The sequence below is a fragment of the Saccopteryx leptura genome, chromosome 12 (assembly GCF_036850995.1).
Source record: "Saccopteryx leptura isolate mSacLep1 chromosome 12, mSacLep1_pri_phased_curated, whole genome shotgun sequence".
NCBI lineage: Eukaryota > Metazoa > Chordata > Mammalia > Chiroptera > Emballonuridae > Saccopteryx > Saccopteryx leptura.
The window spans coordinates 10,103,478-10,123,375 of NC_089514.1; the positions used below are offsets into that span (position 1 = coordinate 10,103,478).

The following is a 19,898-nucleotide window of genomic DNA, read 5'->3' on the forward strand; positions in this document are numbered from 1 at the left end:
AGAAGGACTGTCAGGGCCAGACCTGCCTTCGCTCGTTCCGGAAGCAGGTCCCAGCTGCGCCTTGCCCAGCTGTGTGGTCCCGGCTGCCTGCTCCCCCTCTCTGGGCCTTGCCTCCTTCTGGTTCAGAGGGGAGGGGGATTGTGGGTTGGCAACATCTTTTCCAGCTGAGGTGATCTAGAGCAGTGGTCTCCAACCCCTGGGCCATGGACTGGTACCGGTCCGTGGGCCATTTGGTACTGGTCCGCAGAGAAAGAATAAATAACTTACATTATTTCTGTTTTATTTATATTTAAGTCTGAATGATGTTTTATTTTTAAAAAATGACCAGATTTCCTCTGTTACATCCATCTAAGGCTCACTCTTGACGCTTGTCTCGGTCACGTGATACGTTGCCGCTAAAATTAAACCCATAAACTAGCAAAATGAGTGAAAAACAAAATTCCATCGAAAGTTTTTTTGCGAAGTGGAAAAGGGCCTGTGAGGAGACAGAAGAAGAACCTATGACCTTGAAGAAAAAGAAGGCTTCATTTAACAGTCAATACCAGGAGTCCTACTTGAAGTATGGATTTATCACAACTGGTGATTCTCACACACCAAGGCTGCTCTGCATAGTATGTGGCGACTAAGTAATGAGGCAATGAAGCCTTCAAAACTGCTTCACCACTTGGAGACCAAGCACCCTACTTTAAAAGACAAGCCTTCTGAGTATTTCAAAAGAAAAAAGCATGAACAAGAAGGATAGAAACAATTACTGGTGGCCACTACATCAATAAATGCGAGTGCACTGAGAGCATCATACTTGATGGCTAATCGTATTGCTAAGGCTAAGAAGCCATTCACCATTGGTGAAGAATTGATCCTTCCAGCCACTAAAGACATTTGTCGTGAACTTCTAGGAGAGGCTGCGGTTAAAAAGATAGCACAGATGCCTCTTTCGGCTACCACTGTCACTCGGCGCATTGAGGAAATAGCAGAGGACATTGAATCACAATTGTTGGAAAGGATTAATAAATCACCGTGGTACACTCTCCAGGTTGACGAATCTACAGATATTGACAACAAGGCAATGCTACTTGTTTACGTGCGTTATCTTTATCAAGAGGATGTGCATGAGGATATGTTATGTGCACTATCATTGCCAACCAAAACCACAGCCGCAGAACTATTTAAATCGCTGGATGACTATATATCAGGGAAACTGAAATGGTCTTTTTGTTTTGGCATATGCACAGATGGAGCTGCTGCCATGACTGGAAGGATGTCTGGTTTAACTACTCGGATTAAGGAGGATGCACCTGATTGCAAGTCTACACATTGTGTCATTCACAGGGAAATGCTGGCTAGCCGAAATATACCACCGGAACTTAACAGTGTATCGAATGATGTTGATAAAGTTATTAACCACATCAAAGCACACGCCCTTCACTCGCGCCTGTTCGAGCAGCTTTGTGAGGAAATGAACGCGGAGCACAGACACCTTCTCTTATACACAGAAATAAGATGGTTATCCCGAGGGAGGTCCCTGGCCAAAGTGTTTGAATTACGAGAGCCGCTGCAGAGATTTCTCTCAGAAAAAAAGTCACCGCTAGCAGCACATTTCAGTGACGAGGAATGGGTCGCAAAACTCGCTTACTTGTGCGACATATTTAACCTCCTCAATGAACTCAATCGGTCACTTCAGGGGAAAATGACAACTGTCTTCAAGTTGGCAGATAAAGTAGATGCATTTAAAGCCAAACAGGATTTGTGGGGACGATGCATGAACAAGGGTATATTTGACATGTTTCAAAAATTCGTGGGAATTTTGGAAGAGACTGAGCCCAAGCTTTCATTGTCCCAGCTGGTGCACGATCACCTGTATTTGCTTTTTTTTTTTTTTTTTTCCCTGAAGTTGGAAATGGGGAGAGACAGTCAGACAGACTCCCGCATGCGCCCCACCGGGATCCACCCGGCACGCCCACCAGGGGCGACGCTCTGCCCACCAGGGGGCGATGCTCTGCCCCTCCGGGGGGGGGGGGGGTCGCTCTGCCGCGACCAGAGCCACTTCAGCGCCTGGGGCAGAGGCCAAGGAGCCATCCCCAGCGCCCGGGCCATCTTTGCTCCAATGGAGCCTTGGCTGCGGGAGGGGAAGAGAGAGACAGAGAGGAAGGAGGGGGTGGGGGTGGAGAAGCAAATGGGCGCTTCTCCTATGTGCCCTGGCCGGGAATCGAACCCGGGTCCCCCGCATGCCAGGCCGACGCTCTACCGCTGAGCCAACCGGCCAGGGCCTGTATTTGCTTTTAAGAGAGTTTGAACGCTACTTCCCAACCACAAAACACCCACAAATTGCCAAGGAATGGATCCGCGATCCATTTGTCAACAAACCAGGTGAATCCAGCATGTCTATGCAAGAAGAGGATCAACTACTGGAGATCGCAAATGACGGCGGCCTTAAAAATATGTTCGAGACTACAACTCTGCCAGTGTTCTGGATTCAAGTCATGGCAGGATACCCCGAGATCACCACAAAAGCACTAAAAGCCCTGTTGCCATTTCCGACATCCTATCTGTGTGAAGCGGGATTTTCTGCAGTGACAGTAACCAAAACAAAATTACGGAATAGACTGGACATAAACAACACACTTCGGGTGTCATTGTCTCCTATTACCCCTAGATGGGACCGTCTCATTGCAGAGAAACAAGCTCAGGGCTCCCACTGATTTAGCGTTATGGTTGTTGAGAGATAGGCTACTATCTCTCATTCTATATAAACATTATAATAAATAACCCTTAACTTACAATATTCATAACAATGGTGAGTTGTATTTTTCATGCACTTTATATTTGTTTTTGTGTTGTATCTTATTTTTAAGCCATGTTTAAACGTTACCATAGTAATGTTAAACACTGGAAAGGGTTTCGAGGCAGAGAGGATGTTACTCATGTTATGTTGTTGGTGCGATGTTAAGAGGACGCTTCTAATAAAGTTGCATACGAGTACACAGTGGATTCATGTTTATTTTTATTGTCGTAGGTTCATGATTGGTAGCGAGCCTGAACCTATCATGTTACATATTGATGTCAGACATGAAACGTTGTCAGAATAACAAATTTAAATACAGCCTGAATAATGAGGACATGCTCGTTCCTCCTTTAACTTAGCCCAATAAATATCATAAGTTCGACAATTATATTTAAAAATACCACAGTTTTTATGCCGGTCGCATAATTTTATTTTGTGCATTTATCCGTCCCACCCTAAAGGCCGGTCCGTGAAAATATTTTCTGACATTAAACCGTTCCATGGCCCAAAAAAGGTTGGGAACCACTGATCTAGAGGTCTGTGACTCGATGTCTGCCAGCTGAAGCATGGGGACTTGGTGCGGGATGGCTTGAAGTTTTCCCACGGAGGGTTCAGTGGTCCGGGAGAAAGAGCCAGGGCTTTGGAGTTGGACAGACACAGTCAGATCACCACTGGCCGGCGGGGCGGGGGTTATCTAGTGGAAACATTGCTGACTCAGAGGTGCCTTTGTGCAGACGAGAAAAGGATGCCCCTTTCTGAAGTTACGTTTTGCTGGAAAAGTCTTCTGACACGTCCGTGGTGACTAGGATGTGACTTGTGCTCCCTGGAACTGTGCAGTGTACAGCCTGCCCACCTGTCCACGACAGCTGTCTGTGTCCTTGGGCAAGTTGTCAGCCTCCTTGGACTTCCGTTTACCCGTCTGGAAAAGGAGGATAGTGACGTGTATCTCCCCGGGTAGTGGTGAGGACAGAGATGTGTGTCCGAAGTCCGGGCTTATACAGACTAGTTGCTCTGAAAGGGTGAATTTCTCTTTTCTTTTTATGGGAACACTCTTCCTGGGATGGTTTCTTCAGGGTCCAAAGCACCTCCCCCTTTCCAAAAGAGCAGCGGGTGTTGGCCTGGTGTTTCCAAGGTGGGTTTGGAGCGTGGAGTCCCAGCCTGTCGGCTGGCCTCAGCTTCCCCTGCTGTCTCGGGAGGTCATCCCAACGTGCCGCGGAATGCTGCCTCTGTCTGCTCCTCAGGAGGGCAGGCAACCCCCCAGGGGGAGGGGGATCCCCGGGGGCACAGAGTGGCGTCACCGTCACTGTTCAGAGGCGGTGAGGAGGCTCAGGAGAGCCAGGGCCAGAAGGGAAGGAAGGAGCTCTTGTCTGGATGGGGTGACCCTGGAGAGACCTCCATGGGGGGGGGAGCAGAGACACACGGGCTGCTCATGCCTGGTCCTGCTCCACCCGGGGTCAGGGCACGCGTGCTGGTCACCCACGGCATCAGGGGCCATTGCATTTGGACCCTGATATAGGAGCGGACATTTATTAGTTGGAAAAAGGGGAGAAGGATGTGAAATCAAGGCAAGGGCGTGAATAGAGGGTTGGGGTAGAGTGCCCAGAGGGGACCCACAGGTAGAGAGCTCAGGATGGCTGGTGTGCAGGGGTGTGGAGGGAAGGGGGAGGGGCCGGAGAGAGGACTGGGGCCACTTCCTGTGGGCCGGCCTCGGGGAGCCTGCAGATATTATAAGACAGGACAGGCTGGATGGTTGACAACTCAATTGCCGTTAGGGGCCAGTCACCAAAACCAGGGAGTGGGTCAGTTACTATTTGTCGAGGGGCCTGTGGACCAGCGTTATTCTGAGTTCTGGGGTACAGAGATGAGACTGCTGGGCGCCGCCTTCACGGGGCTTACACTCGGTGACTCGGCGGCTGCTGGTGATGGGGAGACTGACAGCTGCTGTGGTGGTCGGGAAAGCCTCTGGGGCGTGCCATTGGGTTTAGACCTGCAAGGTGAGGAGGCCGCTGTGCGAGGGATGAGCGCTGTAAGAGGCAGGGTAGTGTAGTGGTTAAGAGCGACGTTCTGGAACTAGACTGCCTACTTTTGAATCTGGCTCTGCCATTGACAAGCTGTGTGACCCTGGGTGGGTCCCCTAACCCGTGTGTGCCTCTGGTACCTCATCTGTGAAGAGGGGATAACACTAGCTCCCCCCACCCACCCAGGGGTATTAAGAGGGCTGCATGAGCTAGCACAGGCAAAGTGCTTAGACTGGCACCTGGCAGGTGGAGGGCCCCCGGGCACCGCTGCTGCTGGAACCCTCCGTAGCAGGAGCGCAGCTGCCAAGCAGGAAGAGCAACTGGAAGGCGCTGACGTGGGAACGCTGGTGGCTTTAAGAGAGAAGAAGGGGCCAGGGTAGCTCGAGCTTAGCCAGCCCGCAGAAGAGATGAGGAGGTGTGGTCAGATCAGGGAGGGATGTGGTGTGAGCACAAGTGAGAGGTCCTGGAGGGTTTTGAGCGGGTAAGTGATGTGGTCTGACGGTGGTGGCTGTGCGTACAGGGGCGAGGATGGCGCGGGGGCTCTGGGAGGATTTTGGGGTCCTCTAAGCGAGGGGCCCTGGTTGCTCAGTCCAGAGTGTTTGAAGAGGAGCAAGAAGGAGACATAGGAATTAGCCTGTGCTGTAGAGGTGAAGCCCACAGGATTTACAGCTGGAAGGACTATGGGTAGGAAGGAAAGAATGGAAGTAAGGGAAACGGAGCATTTTTGTCCTGATCAACTGTACTGGGGAGAAGGGGGCAGGAGAAGGTTGTGTTTGTCCCCAGATGGGAAGCCAGGGTTAGGCAAGCGTCTGGGAGATGGACAGGTCTGCTTTGGCGTGTTCTGTGTGAGCACCCCACGCACGCCCTGTCTCAGGTAGGCGTCTGGGACGAAGCAGGCCCCTTGCGAGCACCAGGGACCCAGGCAACTGTGCCAAGCTGTTCCCAAGGGAATTTAGATCATTTACTTTTAAACACTGCTCCTGCCAAGTCCCAGACACCTGCCTCCAATTTGTGACTCCTGTTAGTCCCCGAACTTCCATCCGGCTGAGAAGATGAATTGCTAGGCTAAGAGCGAGCCTTTCCCTGGTGACGCGGCTCTTTGCTTCCAGACGGAGGAGGAGGAAGGTTCCTAGTGGCGTGGACAGGCTCCGTCCCAGGGCCGCTGTGGCTGCTCGACCAGCTCTGGCTTCCCCCACGCATGCATCAGCCTTCAGCTCGCAGCCGCGTGTGCCAGGCCCCATGCTGGGCCCGAGGGCATCAGCGTGAGAAGACATGAGCTCTGCTGTGAGGAGCTCAGGCCAGTGGGCATCTGAGTTCTTGCCCAAGGACATGGTATCCTGTGCCTAGTTTTATTTATTTGATCTGTTCAGCCTGCAGCCGGTTGCTAACGATGCAGTGATTTATGCTGTTGGATATAATAGTACCGGCGGCACATGCCAGAGCCACGAATGGGAGGCATGTGTGTGTGCGTGTCTGTGTGTGTGCGTGTGTGTGAGTGTGTGCGTGTGTGTGTGTGTGCGTGTCTGTGTGTCTGTGTGCACACATGCTGGCTCTCATGAGCTCAAGGTACGGCGAGGAGCTTGGATTAAAAATGGAGCCACTCTCCTTAGTTCTGTGAGGTTGACGTCTCACCTTGGATCTGAGGAGCTCGGGTTGTTTGGGCTTTACGCCCTGCTGGCAGCGTGTCCAGGGTGTCCTGACCCTCCTGGTCAGCTCTGTGCTGGGTCCTGCCTGGCGGGGGGGGGGGAGGGTGGGTGTGTGTTTCCCTCCCCTTCTCTGCTTGGACCCTCTTCCTCACATGCACACGCTCTGAGCATCTTTCCTTTAAGTAGATTTCAAAGTCGTGCTGTTAACAGTTTTTTTTTTTTTTTTGCACAAAATTGTTAAAAGAAACAAGGGAATTGGACATGAAGATCCCTAAGGGGGCACATTCAGAACCACCCAGTGGCTTGCCAGCGGCGGCTTAGACGACATGCTCACCGGCCCTCTTCCGAGCGGTGCTGTCCTGGGCCACCTTGTTTCTCAGAGTGTGGTCCCTGGGCCGCGCCCAGGTCCACTGGCATCGCCCGGGAGCTGGTTTGGAAGGCAGAGTCCCAGGTCCCACCCAGTCCATCTGAACTAGAGCCCGCATTTTCGCAGTATCCTCCCGTGACTGCCGGGCAAGTCTGAGAGGCAGGGCTTCTGATGGCAGCAGCGCAGAGCACAGAGGCAGCGCTCGGGCGTCCTTTACGTCACCTGAGAACCGTCACCTGAGAACCGAGGATAGTCTTGCCTGAGAAGGTGGAGGTTTGGCCCAGCCCGGGGAGCACTGTGGAAAGGAATGTCGTTAAGCAGCTGCTTGCTGGGGCTTATTTAAAATAAAACATACTTTCTCTCTTTTTTTGGCCGTGATTTGGTGGATTTTACTCTTGTGGGTCAAAGCCTAGGGGTATTTTTATCAAATGAGGAGGGAACTGGGCCGGTCAGCCTGGAGAAGAGAGGGCCGAGGGGCGGAGACCTGGCAGCTGTCATCGAAGGTTGGAAGGGCCACAGGAGGACGGACACAGCCCCGTTCCGTGAGCGGCAGAAGGAGGACCTTCAGACAGATGTCGCCCTCATGAAGAAGAGCTCCCTGAGGTCGGGCAGGCAGGCAGGAGCCGGCCACCTGCTCGTCTGGGATGTTGTCAGGGATCCAGCAGGACACATGGAGTTGAACCAGACATCTTTATTTTCATTTTAAAAAAAACTTCAATTATAGTTGACATATTACATGAGTTTCGCGGGTACTGCCTCTTGGTGAGACATTCAAATGACTTGTGAAGTGCTTCCCCTACAAGTCCAGCATCTATCTGACATGACATGTAGTTATTACAATAGTCCTGTGTTCCGTATGCTGCACTTATGTCCCCGTGGCTGTTTTTATACCTGGCAGTGTGTGCTTCCTAATAGCTTCACCTCTTTCACCCAGTCCCCCAACCCCCTTCCATCGGTGACCTTCAATTTGTTGGACAGACAGCTTTTTTTTTTTTTTTGGTCTTTTCCAAAGTTAGAAGCGGGAGGCAGTCAGACAAACTTCCGCATGCGCCCGACCGGGATCCACCCCGCATGCCCACCAGGGGACAATGCTCTGCCCATCTGGGGCGTTGCTCTGTTGCAACCGGAGCCATTCTAGCGCCTGAGGTGGAGGCCACAGTGCCATCCTCAGCGCCCGGGCCAACTTTGCTCCAATGGAGCCTTGGCTGCGGGAGGGGAAGAGAGAGACAGAGAGGAAGGACTGGGGGAGGGGTGGAGAAGCAGATGGGTGCTTCTCCTGTGTGCCCTGGCCGGGAATCAAACCCAGGACTTCCACACACCGGGCCGATGCTCTACCACTGAGCCAACTGGCCAGGGCTGGACAGACAGCTTTTAATGTGCTTTCCAGCCATATGAACCCGAGAGAAGAGAAGGTCTCACAAAGTGGGGTTTCAGCTGCAATCTCATTTCCTAGCCCTGATTGGGGCAGGTGACTTAACTTTTCTGCACCTCAGTTTCCTCACCTGAAAATAGGAATAGTAATACTCACCACATCGGATGGTGTGAACATTGACGGAGGCTTCCGGGTGTGGTGTCCCTGCCATGCCTGGTGAGCAGTGGGGGCTCGTACAGGTTAGTGTCCCGCCCCCTCCCCACATGCTCCTTTCCTCAGCGCCTGTCTGGGGTGGGCTGCAGTTATCTAGTTCACAGATTGAGCAGCCAGTTCGATGTTGGGTTTTCATCTCATACACTTCTGGTCCCTTTAACTGCTGGTGATTCGTCTTGGGCTGGTTCACTCCACTGGGGTTAATGAGGCCTGGGTAGTAGGGGACCCTGTAATGGGCACCGCTTTGGTCTGTTGAGCGGCACCCCTGCTGTGAGCCTGCAGCCCGATGTCCAGGGTGGTGTCAACCCGGCGGGTTGGAAAGAGCCTCACCGGCTGTCACCGTCAGAAAGAACTTGGGTCCACGGCGGTGGCAGTGCTGTGGCATGACTGCTGACCCTGGGCCGGGGTTCCAGCCCCTGAATCTAGAACATCTTAGATACCTGCTCTCAGACAAGTTCACGTGACCATCTGCAGAGGCGACCTGTTTGCAGGCAGGAGTAGGATAGAGGGTGGAGTGGCAGCCAGAGGCCTTTTCATCGCTATCCAGATATACTGCTGTCCTTGGGCGGCTTGCTGCTGCGCCCTTTCTCAACAGGAAGCTTCTCTTGCCCGTGAAAGGAGAGATATACGGTGTAGCTGGTGCATCTCGCCTGCTCCCAGGATCTGAAAGGTACCACACTCTCCTTCCTCCGCCCTGGGGCGGCTTCGCCACCCTCTCCACCTCACTGGCTCTGACCCAGGTGTCCAGAAGCCCTGTTGCTGCTCCTCAGTCAGGGTCACCGTGACCTCTCTGTTCTGTGAACAGAGACCCTCTTATTCCAGCAGCTGACAGAGTCTGGGCCGTGCCATGTGTTAGTTCTGTGCTTCCCCAGGGAGGTTCCCGAGGGCAGGGCTGCTGGCTCGGCCAGGTGATTGCCACCGGACTGCCAGGGACTGTGATCAGTTCGTATGGCAACAACGCCAGCGATCCGTGTCAGGAGGCTCGGTAACAGGGCCCCAGTCTCGGGTGGGCTCCTGGCCATCCAAGGACCAGTTACACCCGTCCTCGAATCCAGCCCGGTGACAGGAAGGAGGAGGCTCACGGGCACTCATTAGAGGTTAATAGACTTTAATCTGAGCAGCAGGAAGCCGTGAAGGTCGGCCACTTGGAAAGGGGGTCAGGGAAAAGGAGGCAAGGAGTGATCAAAATAAATGCATCCCCTCCCCTTTTTTTTTTGTTTTTTTCTGAAGCTGGAAACGAGGAGAGACAGTCAGAGAGACTCCTGCATGCGCCCGACCGGGATCCACCCGGCACGCCCACCAGAGGGCGACGCTCTGCCCACCAGGGGGCGATGCTCTGCCCCTCGGGGGGGGGGGGGGGTCGCTCTGTTGCGACCAGAGCCACTCTAGCGCCTGGGGCAGAGGCCAAGGAGCCATCCCCAGCGCCCGGGCCATCTTTGCTCCAATGGAGCCTTGGCTGCGGGAGGGGAAGAGAGAGACAGAGAGGAAGGAGAGGGGGAGGGGTGAAGAAGCAGATGGGCCCTTCTCCTATGTGCCCTGGCCGGGAACCGAACCCGGGTCCCCTGCACGCCAGGCCGACTCTCTACCACTGAGCCAACCGGCCAGGGCCGCATTTCATTTTTTATGGACATCCCACTTGGTTCTGTAAAGGACTGGTGCAGCGAGACAAGAAGAAATAAAATACGTTTGTGGACTGGAGTAGGATACAGCTTAATAAAAAAATGTTTCAAGTCACGACCAGATAAGAAAGACATGTATTATATGAGCCTTTGCTATCTGACCCATATTCCTCTAAATTGAAAAAGAAAAAAAAAAAAGTAAAGGAAACACGGTTCCGGAAGCTGCCTTCTCTGGTTGGCGAGGCTTATCTGATTTTTCTTCGGTCTGTGTTTCTGGACGCTCCGGGCTCAGGGAGCCGGGGCCTCTCCGCCGTCCAGCGGGCAGCGTGCAGCTCCGCAGGGTTTGCCCATTTCTAGAGGTGGGCAGGGCCTGAGAGGTGCCACTCTCAACTGTCAGCCCCGATGGGTCGTCGCCACAAATTGATTTTTATTTTCTTTTGTGTGAGAGCCTGATTCAGAGTCGACTAGACAGCCAGGTTGGCCCGGGAGGTGTAATGAGGCCGTGCCAGGCGTGTCTGGTGGGAGGAGGAGGGAAGGACGCAGGCTGAGGGCGGCCGATGCCTCTTCTGTTGCTGGGCTCACGGTCCAGCCGGACAGCCGAGCTCTGTTCCCCGGGGAGCCCAGTGCAGCGTGTTTCTCTGCCCAGCTTCTGACCGGGCTGAGTGCGGGGGCTGAGTGCGGGGGGGGGGGGGGGGGGGGGGGGGGGGGGGGGGGGGGGGGCGGGGGGGGGGGTGCGGGGCGGGGGGGGGGGGGGCGAGTGCGGGGGAGGGGCTGAATGTAGGGGGCTGAGTGTGTGTGGGGGGGTGGGCTGAGTGTGTGGGGGGGCTGAGTGCGGGGGGGGCGGGCTGAGTGCGGGGACTGAGTGGGGGGGGGCTGAGTGCGGGGACTGAGTGGGGGGGGCTGAGTGCGGGGGGGGGGGGGGCTAAGTGCGGGGGGGGGCTAAGTGCGGCTAAGTGCCGGGGCTGAGTGTGTGGGGGGGGCTGAGTGCGGGGGGGGGGCTGAGTGCGGGGGGGGCTGAGTGCCGGGGCTGAGTGCGGGGGGGGGGGGGGGGGGCTGGGTGCGGGGGCTGAGTGCGGGGGGGGGGGCGGGCTGAGTGCGGGGGCTGAGTGCGGGGGAGCCCGGGCCTCTCCGGCCGCTCTTGGCAGCAGTGCTCACACGTAGTACAGACTTTCGGGGGTGGAATGTGGGATGGGGGGCACCGGGGTCCAAAGCACTGGCCCCGTTTCCAGATGTGCCACTTGCTAGACGCTTCATCTCAGGCAATTTATTTTCGTTCTCAAAGACTCGGTTTCCACATCTGGAAAATGGGGAAATCATAGCAGTATCCTCCAGAGGTGCTATGAAGATAAACTTAGGTAGTGAATGTGACGTTCTTAGTCTGCTTTTCAAATATTATATGGTGTTGCTCACTTTAAGCAACTCCAAAAGCATATTTTATGTACTATTTGAACGAACTCGGTTATCCTTGTGAAGTATCCATTTGTGGGCCTGTCCTTTTATGTTCCCTGCCACCTGGCGGGTGGGTTTTCCTATCTACCTGTCCTACCTTCCCCTCCCTTGCCCGCCCTGCCTCGGCAGGCTTTGGTCAGGAGTCACAGACGCATCTTGCTAAGCTTAGTCTCAGCATCAGAAAAGCCTTCTCAACACAACACCTGATTTGGCCATCGCCAATCACAGTTATACGCTCTGATGCTTAAAACGGGTTCCGGGGGTTGCATGCATTAATACTTATTTAACCAAATGGGAACAGAGGAAGCCAAACCCTTTCCTTCACCCTTGACGAGTCACTGCGTGGGAGTCAGGGGCAGGCTGGATCCCCTTCTCTGAGAATGCTGGGCCGGGAGCTGGAGGAAATGGGTGACGTTTCCAGCTCCGCTTCCTGACCTTGGACCCCGGTCTGACCTTGGACAAGCCACTGGATCTCTCGGGATGTCAGTTTCCTCGCCTGTGAAAGCGAGTAGGTTTTGCCTCCTAGGGGCTGTGTGTACGACTCGGACTGCTTTTCATGCTGAGATGAATTTGATTCTTGTTTCTATTCCCTTGTTCTATTTTCTACCTGGGGGAGGTTTCATGGGGTTTGGGGAGACACCTGGTAGCTGGGACTCTTGCATGAACGTGGCAAGGAAGCTCTTCCCTTTGTAATTAGCTCCTCCCTCTTCAGGGTCCCAGTGCTGTGGGTACTGGTCCCCTGTGCCCACCTTACAAAAAGGCCTCTCTCGACTGACAGTCTCCGGGGCTTGTGTGGGATACGAGACCCCAGGCAGGTGACCTTCCCCGACCTCTGAAGGCTGGTACATGGCCCTTACTGCGGTGAGAGGCATGGGGACAAAGTCCGTCTTCAGTGACACTTTCCTTTAAGGGTGGCCTTCTCTGGGGCACAGCTCCTGTCTTGGAAGGCTGAATCCTGCATGGAAAGGACTTGGGCACTGGGGCCACGTACACCTGGGTTTGGACTGGAGTTCTGCCTCACAGCTGTGTGGTCTTGGAGAAGCCGCCCGACCTTTCTGAGCTCTGGGGTCCCGTCTGTCTGTCAGACGGCAGTGACATCTCACTCAGTGTGAAGGCAGGGCTGTGACCGGTTGTCCGCAGCTTCCCCTGGTAGCTGCAGTCCGGTCAGTTTTCGACAGCTGTTTCTGAAGGGCCGAGCGGGCACTCACAACACGCGGAAGTGCTCGGTGCGTGTTAATACTCTGGCTCCTTTCTCCTCTGGTGTTTCCAACTCTTGGCCCGTTGCACTCTGCCTGGTGGGTCGGTGGACAGCTGGCCACTATCCGTACAGTAAATACTGTGTGCCGGGCATTTAGGACCTGGCGATATAGTGGGTTTTACCCTGGCAGACAGTCTGTGCTTGTGGGGAAGGAGAAAGGCAGCAAGCCTGTCACTGGGTATGGAGACTAGGAGACAAGGGAGGTGGGGGCTGGGGCAGAGGGGGGGTATGGAGACTAGTGACACAGGGAGGTGGGGGCTGGGGCAGAGGAGGGGGTATGGAGACTAGGAGACAAGGGAGGTGGGGGCTGGGGCAGAGGGGGGGTATGGAGACTAGGAGACAAGGGAGGGGGGGCTGGGGCAGAGGAGGGGGTATGGAGACTAGGAGACAAGGGAGGTGGGGGCTGGGGCAGAGGGGGGGTATGGAGACTAGGAGACAAGGGAGGTGGGGGCTGGGGCAGAGGGGGGGTATGGAGACTAGGAGACAAGGGAGGTGGGGGCTGGGGCAGAGGGGGGGTATGGAGACTAGGAGACAAGGGAGGTGGGGGCTGGGGCAGAGGGGGGGTATGGAGACTAGGAGACAAGGGAGGTGGGAGCTGGGGCAGAGGGGGGGTATGGAGACTAGGAGACAAGGGAGGTGGGGGCTGGGGCAGAGGAGGGGGGTATGGAGACTAGGAGGCAAGGGAGGTGGGGGCTGGGGCAGAGGAGGGGGGTATGGAGACTAGGAGACAAGGGAGGTGGGGGCTGGGGCAGAGGGGGGGTATGGAGACTAGTGACACAGGGAGGTGGGGGCTGGGGCAGAGGAGGGGGTATGGAGACTTGGAGGAGACAAGGGAGGTGGGGGCTGGGGCAGAGGGGGGTATGGAGACTAGGAGGAGACAAGGGAGGTGGGGGCTGGGGCAGAGGGGGGTATGGAGACTAGGAGACAAGGGAGGTGGGGCTGGGGCAGAGGAGGGGGGTATGGAGACTAGGAGGAGACAAGGGAGGTGGGGGCTGGGGCAGAGGGGGGGGTATGGAGACTAGGAGACAAGGGAGGTGGCGCTGGGGCAGAGGAGGGGGAGTTGGGAGCCGTGACCTTAATAAGAGACTCATAGAAGGTGTTCCTTAGAAGGTGACAGCTAGGCACGGGAGCTGAGGGTGACCTGGGACCAAGTCTCTTTCTCCCCAGTGTCCCATCCAGTTCTCTTGGCTGTTGCTCAGGACTTTGCAGGTGGAAGGCAGGGTGCGGTGAGGCCAGACACCTGCTAGCACTCCTGAGTTTCACCCCTCCTAGTAACTGGAAGGTGCCTGGGACCTCATCCCAGGTCTGTGTTCTTCCCTGGGAGTCCCCTGTGCCTGGCTTCCCAGCCACCAGACCTCACAAAGGGTCTCCCTGGGCGGGGTCCCCGAGCCTGAGATGAAGCCGCAGGCAGTGCGGGGCAGGCTGCCCTGCGGGGAGCCAGGCTCTGCCCCACCCCGCCCGCCCCGCCCCTGCCCCACCCTGGCATGCCGGTGGTATGTTTCCCCTGGCACCCAGCACCCAGCTGCGTTTACGCTTGCCCAGGTGCCAGGGCTTACAAAACAAGGGTGGCAGTGTTTTTGGTGCCAGTTTTGGTTACAAAACAGTGTGCACCTGCTCAGGCCACCGCCACAACTGTTTGGACTGCCCTGCCCTGTCCTGTTCCAATGGCCTGGAGTGTCGGTGGCCTGGAGTGTCAGCTGGGACATCAGAGCCACCTTCTTTGCCCCGGGCCACTGCTTTGCGCTAACTTCCTGTCTCACCTGCTGTCCTCCCTCTCATCGCCGTGGGGAGCTCTGGTTTCCAGATTTGTTTCCGGCCATTTTTTGGGGGGGTGCGGGGGGCAGGGGACATACAGCACACACACCAGGGGAACACTTCCCTCAGGGTGCCGCTTTGCCGATACGAATGCAGCTTCTGAGGCAGGTGATTAATCCTAGGATCCTGTCCCCGCTTACAAGGGTTCTGATTCAGTGGATCTGGGGTGGGACCAAGGACTCGGCATTATCTTCATCCCTGTCTTCACCATCACCACCATCACCGCCATCTGAAAGCTAGCGCCCTAGCGGGTCCCACGTGGGCGAACCCGAGCTGAGAGGCACCGCTTGCCTCCCTGGCCTGCTCGCCTCTCAGCGCGGAGCGAAGCCCGCCGTGGGCGTGCTGCTCAGAGTCCAGCCAGGCCCCGAGCCTCGTGCTGGCACCCTCTCCACACATGACGGGGCGGGGACTGCTTTTATAAAGAGCCCTTCAGCAGGCGGCGAGCGGCCCACTGATCGATCCCCGCACTTATATATGTTGGCGGTCTTCACGGTCGAGTGTTTCTTGGAGCCGTGTCTGTGCAGGTCGTAGTGACAAAACAGCAGCAGCCTGAAAAGAACTGAGCTGGGGTAAGTATTCCTGAAGGACCCCGCGCCTCCGCTTCCTCCCCGGATATTGCTTGGATAAAGGTATTCGAAGTTACGCCATTTATTGGTGCCTCGGAGCCATGGCTGCCCTTCGGAATCGCCCAGGAGACGGACTCGTCCTGACGCTTGGGTCTCCTCTTCCGTCCCCGGACCCGTCTGCTCGGCCTGGGGTGTGGCCCGGGCTCCAGGACTTCTCAAGTCCCCTAGGCGATCCTGATGTGTGGCCAGGGCTGCCGACCACCGTGGGACCTCACGGAGAGGGGGTGGGCGAGTCCTTTCTCGAGTTTTATAGGCGTCTCCTTGCACCAGAGCCGGAAAGTCCCCGGAGTCTGTGACCCAAGACTGCTCTAAAACCTGAGTCTGGAACATATTTTATATAAATAAGCAAACAAACGTACATAGACAGTATCCAAAATTATATAAATAAAATACTAGTTGGTTGTTTTCGATTTCTTTAATAATTTATTTTCTAATTATTAGGACGGTAATGCTTATCGTGAACCATTGAGTTTATATAGAAAAGCGCGTGCGCACACACACACACACACACGCACACAGGCTGAAAATCTCTCCGAAGGCCAGCACACAGGAGGTATATCTGTTACTGTGTCGGGTGCATGCGTACCTTCCCGCCCATTTCTCTGTGCCTCTGTGTACATGTAGCCTCGACATAGAATTCTGCATCAACGAAATCAACGAAATCAGCAACGCATACCGGTCTGTGTGCTTTGCCCAACAGTATGACGTGGATAATTTTCCTTAAATCTGCACCATCATTTTTATGTTCTAGTAGTACCTGGTAGACGGGACATCTGCTTGACTGTTAAAGTGTGCTGCGCTTTTCTAAAATAAAAGGCAAACAGCCCTGTGGGAAGACCCCCCTGCGGGTCAGGGGCCCTGGCACGCACGCAGTCTGTGGGGCACGTCTGGGCAGCGTGTGGCGGGGGTCCAAGGGGCTTGGCAAGCCTGGCCCACAACCCCTTTTCCTAGGGCTGGTCTCTGTTGAGGTTTAGTTTCATTCTTTTATTTTCATTCTCTAAGAGCTCCTGTTTTTACTTGCCTTCTGGACCATACCGAGAGTGTAGAAAGCCCAGCAACGTCCGGCCCAGAGCTGCCCCCTGAACATGCAGGAAGGCGGAACCACCTGCAGGGGGCGTCTTGCTGGCGCCCCATTGCTGGCCTGTGGACTGGACAGTGCCCGGTCATTGAGAAAGGCCGACACTCTGCATTTATATTTGCAATCTCCTTGATTTTTTTTTTTTAAATGTAGGAAACTAATTGTTTACAAATGAAGGACCGTGAGACGAAACAAAACACAGGTGGGATTTTTACAGCCCTCTGGAAGTCCGTCTGAGGTCTGGATCTACTCAGCCATCTGTGGCCATTGGTTTGGACTCTGTCTCCCTCATTCAGTTCTAAAAACACGGACTGAACGCATTATTCTGTGTGCCAGCTACTGTTCACAAGACCGGAAGTACAAAGGTGAAAAGTTATGGCCCTCACCTTGGGGGGGGGGGGTAGTTGAGAGCAGTTGTTCTCATGATAGGATCCCCAACCAGCATCCTCAGTAGGTCACCTGGGAACCTGGTAGAGATGCAAATTCTCCGGCCTCACCCTGCACCCACTGGGTCAGAACCTGCATCTTAATGAACCTGCCAGCTGTTTGAACAACCTTCCTGGTGGTTAATGCCCGAAGTTTGAGAAGCACTGGCTGGAAGGGGAGTCAGAACTGAGGGCATAGATGTGTGAGATGGAGAAGGTGTGGCGGGCACCAGGGAAGCTTTTAGGAAATGGATGGCTCCCCCGATCTGAAAGGATGTGGTGTAGTAGCCGGCAGGTGGAACAGCAGTAGCCAGCAGGTGGAGCAGCAGGTGGAGCAGCAGTAGCGGCAGGTGGAACAGCAGTAGCCAGCAGGTGGAACAGCAGGTGGAACAGCAGGTGGAGCAGCAGGTGGAGCAGCAGTAGCGGCAGGTGGAACAGCAGTAGCCAGCAGGTGGAACAGCAGGTGGAGCAGCAGTAGCGGCAGGTGGAACAGCAGTAGCCAGCAGGTGGAACAGCAGGTGGAGCAGCAGTAGCGGCAGGTGAAACAGCAGGTGGAGCAGCAGTAGCCGGGCAGGTGGAGCAGCAGCAGCAGGGCAGGTGGAGCAGCAGTAGCCGGGCAGGTGGAACAGCAGGTGGAGCAGCAGTAGCCGGGCAGGTGGAACAGCAGCAGTAGCTGGGCAGGTGGAGCAGCAGCAGCTGGGCAGGTGGAACAGCAGCAGCAGCCGGGCAGGTGGAGCAGCAGCAGCTGGGCAGGTGGAGCAGCAGCAGCTGGGCAGGTGGAACAGCAGCAGTAGCCGGGCAGGTGGAGCAGCAGCAGTAGCCAGGCAGGTGGAGCAGCAGCAGCCGGGCAGGTGGAACAGCAGCAGCTGGGCAGGTGGAGCAGCAGCAGTAGCCGGGCAGGTGGAGCAGCAGCAGCTGGGCAGGTGGAGCAGCAGCAGCTGGGCAGGTGGAACAGCAGCAGCAGCCGGGCAGGTGGAACAGCAGCAGCAGCCGGGCAGGTGGAACAGCAGCAGCAGCCGGGCAGGTGGAACAGCAGCAGTAGCCGGGCAGGTGGAGCAGCAGTAGCCGGGCAGGTGGAACAGCAGCAGTAGCCGGGCAGGTGGAGCAGCAGCAGTAGCCGGGCAGGTGGAGCAGCAGCAGTAGCCGGGCAGGTGGAGCAGCAGCAGTAGCCGGGCAGGTGGAGCAGCAGTAGCCGGGCAGGTGGAACAGCAGGTGGAGCAGCAGTAGCCGGCAGGTGCAGTAGGGAGGGTGTCCCGAGGAGGGGCAGCAGGAGCGAAGTGTAGGGCGTGTTTGGGTTCTCAGCTCAGAGCCCACGACCAGGATGCTTTAGGCCAGGGGTCCCCAAACTATGGCCCGCGGGCCGCATGCGGCCCCCTGAGGCCATTTATCCGGCCCCCGCCACACTTCCGGAAGGGGCACCTCTTTCATTGGTGGTCAGTGAGAGGAGCATAGTTCCCGTTGAAATACTGGTCAGTTTGTTGATTTAAATTTACTTGTTCTTTATTTTAAATATTGTATTTGTTCCCGTTTTGTTTTTTTACTTTAAAATAAGATATGTGTAGTGTGCATAGGGATTTGTTCATAGTTTTTTTTTTATAGTCCGGTCCTCCAACGGTCTGAGGGACAGTGAACTGGCCCCCTGTGTAAAAAGTTTGGGGACCCCTGCATTAGGCAATACAGTGAGCCGAGAAGCATAGGTGCGGCCAGGTGTTCCATACCTGGCCAAGGTAGCTGGGTCGCGGGTTAACATCACTTAACAGGGAGTGTGGCATTGGGTCTGCGTCTAGGAGAATAATGCTGAGAGCAGGCTCCAGGGTCCTTCTGGGCAGAGACAGCTCTCCCGGTGCTCCACTGACCTGGATCGGATCCCAGCCTCCCCTGCCGTGAGGCAGATCTGGGCCAGCAGTTCCCACCCCAGGAGAGGGTGGGGGGAGAGGAGTGCATTGGCAGCCGCTGCCTGTCATAGCGACTGTGGTACCCCCACCCCCCCTCCCCACGGGGAAAGCAGGGCTCTCCATGCTGAAGGTGTTAGTGGGCGCCGGTGTTCTCTGCGGCTGCACGCTCTTTGTAATCCTACTTTAAAAGTAGCCCATCAGCTTCTATGGTGAATATTTTGGAAAAGAAAAATCCTTGCTTTATTTTCCAAAGAAGACAGACTTTGGACTCGAGGACAGGGAAACGCCTCTCTATACCTAACTAGGGCTCGTTCCCCTGTACCCTCCTCCTGTCTGTCTGTCTGTCTGTCCCTTTCCTTCTGAATTGCTGGGTGGAGAGATCCCGGGAGCAGGATGCAATGTCACCTCCCCCTGCTGGTCATTTTGCATAACGTCTGGTTTGTAACTCACAGAATCCAGGAGACCTGGGGGCCAGGCCCGTGGCAGAAACACGGTAGATGGCCATTGAACCCTTTCCTGTAAAAAACTGCCCACGTGGAGCAAATTAAAAAATGTTTACCTTTGTGAGAGGGTGAAGTGAAAGAAATCTTTTGAACTCCTTCCATTCTTTGCAAAATGATGGCTCTATTTATGGAGCAGTCATTCCTTTGGTCCTGCTGCTGAAAGCTCTCCTACCTTCAACGGTTACATTGGCAACCCTCTTTGTTCCGCCTCTGTGTCAAAGGTTCTCTTTCTTTTCTTTTTTTTTTTTTTTTTTTTTTTGTATTTTTCTGAAGCTGGAAATGGGGAGAGACAGTCAGACAGACTCCCGCATGCACCCGACCGGGATCCACACGGCACGCCCACCAGGGGGCGATGCTCTGCCCCTCCAGGGCGTCGCTCTGCTGCGACCAGAGCCATTCGAGTGCCTGGGGCAGAGGCCAAGGAGCCATCCCCAGCACCCGGGCCATCTTTGCTCCAATGGAGCCTTGGCTGCGGGAGGGGAAGAGAGAGACAGAGAGGAAGGGGGGGGGTGGAGAAGCAGATGGGCGCTTCTCCTATGTGCCCTGGCCGGGAATCGAACCCGGGTCCCCCGCACGCCAGGCCGACGCTCTACCGCTGAGCCAACCGGCCAGGGCAAAGGTTCTCTTTCTAAACGAAAATGAACAGGTTTTCCTGCTGGACTGCTCTGGCTCTTCATTCAGGGGGACCACAGATACCCACGCCTGTGGACTGTGTACGTGTGAAACGCCCGTGGTGGTGTTTATAATATATAATGGAGGGGGTATGGATAATGACTCCAGGGACATGACAAAGTTTGTACATGTGGAAGCCCCCTGTTGGTTAGTGCCTAAA

The 19,898-nt window shown here is 55.4% G+C and overlaps 1 protein-coding gene across 11 annotated transcripts in view; it reads left to right on the forward strand.

The window, feature by feature from the left end:
- Nucleotides 1-19,898, forward strand: part of PDE1C (phosphodiesterase 1C) — a 436,629-nt gene that overhangs the window by 116,261 nt on the left and 300,470 nt on the right. Inside the window, exon 1 of one of the 11 annotated variants that reach the window (XM_066354404.1) lies at nt 11,904-11,974. The exons of the other annotated variants lie outside the window; for them this stretch is intronic. Coding sequence (XP_066210501.1) covers nt 11,947-11,974 — 28 coding nt within the window. The 5' untranslated portion in view covers nt 11,904-11,946. Of the gene's footprint in view, nt 1-11,903; nt 11,975-19,898 lie in introns of those variants that run through there. 11 annotated transcript variants of the gene reach the window in all.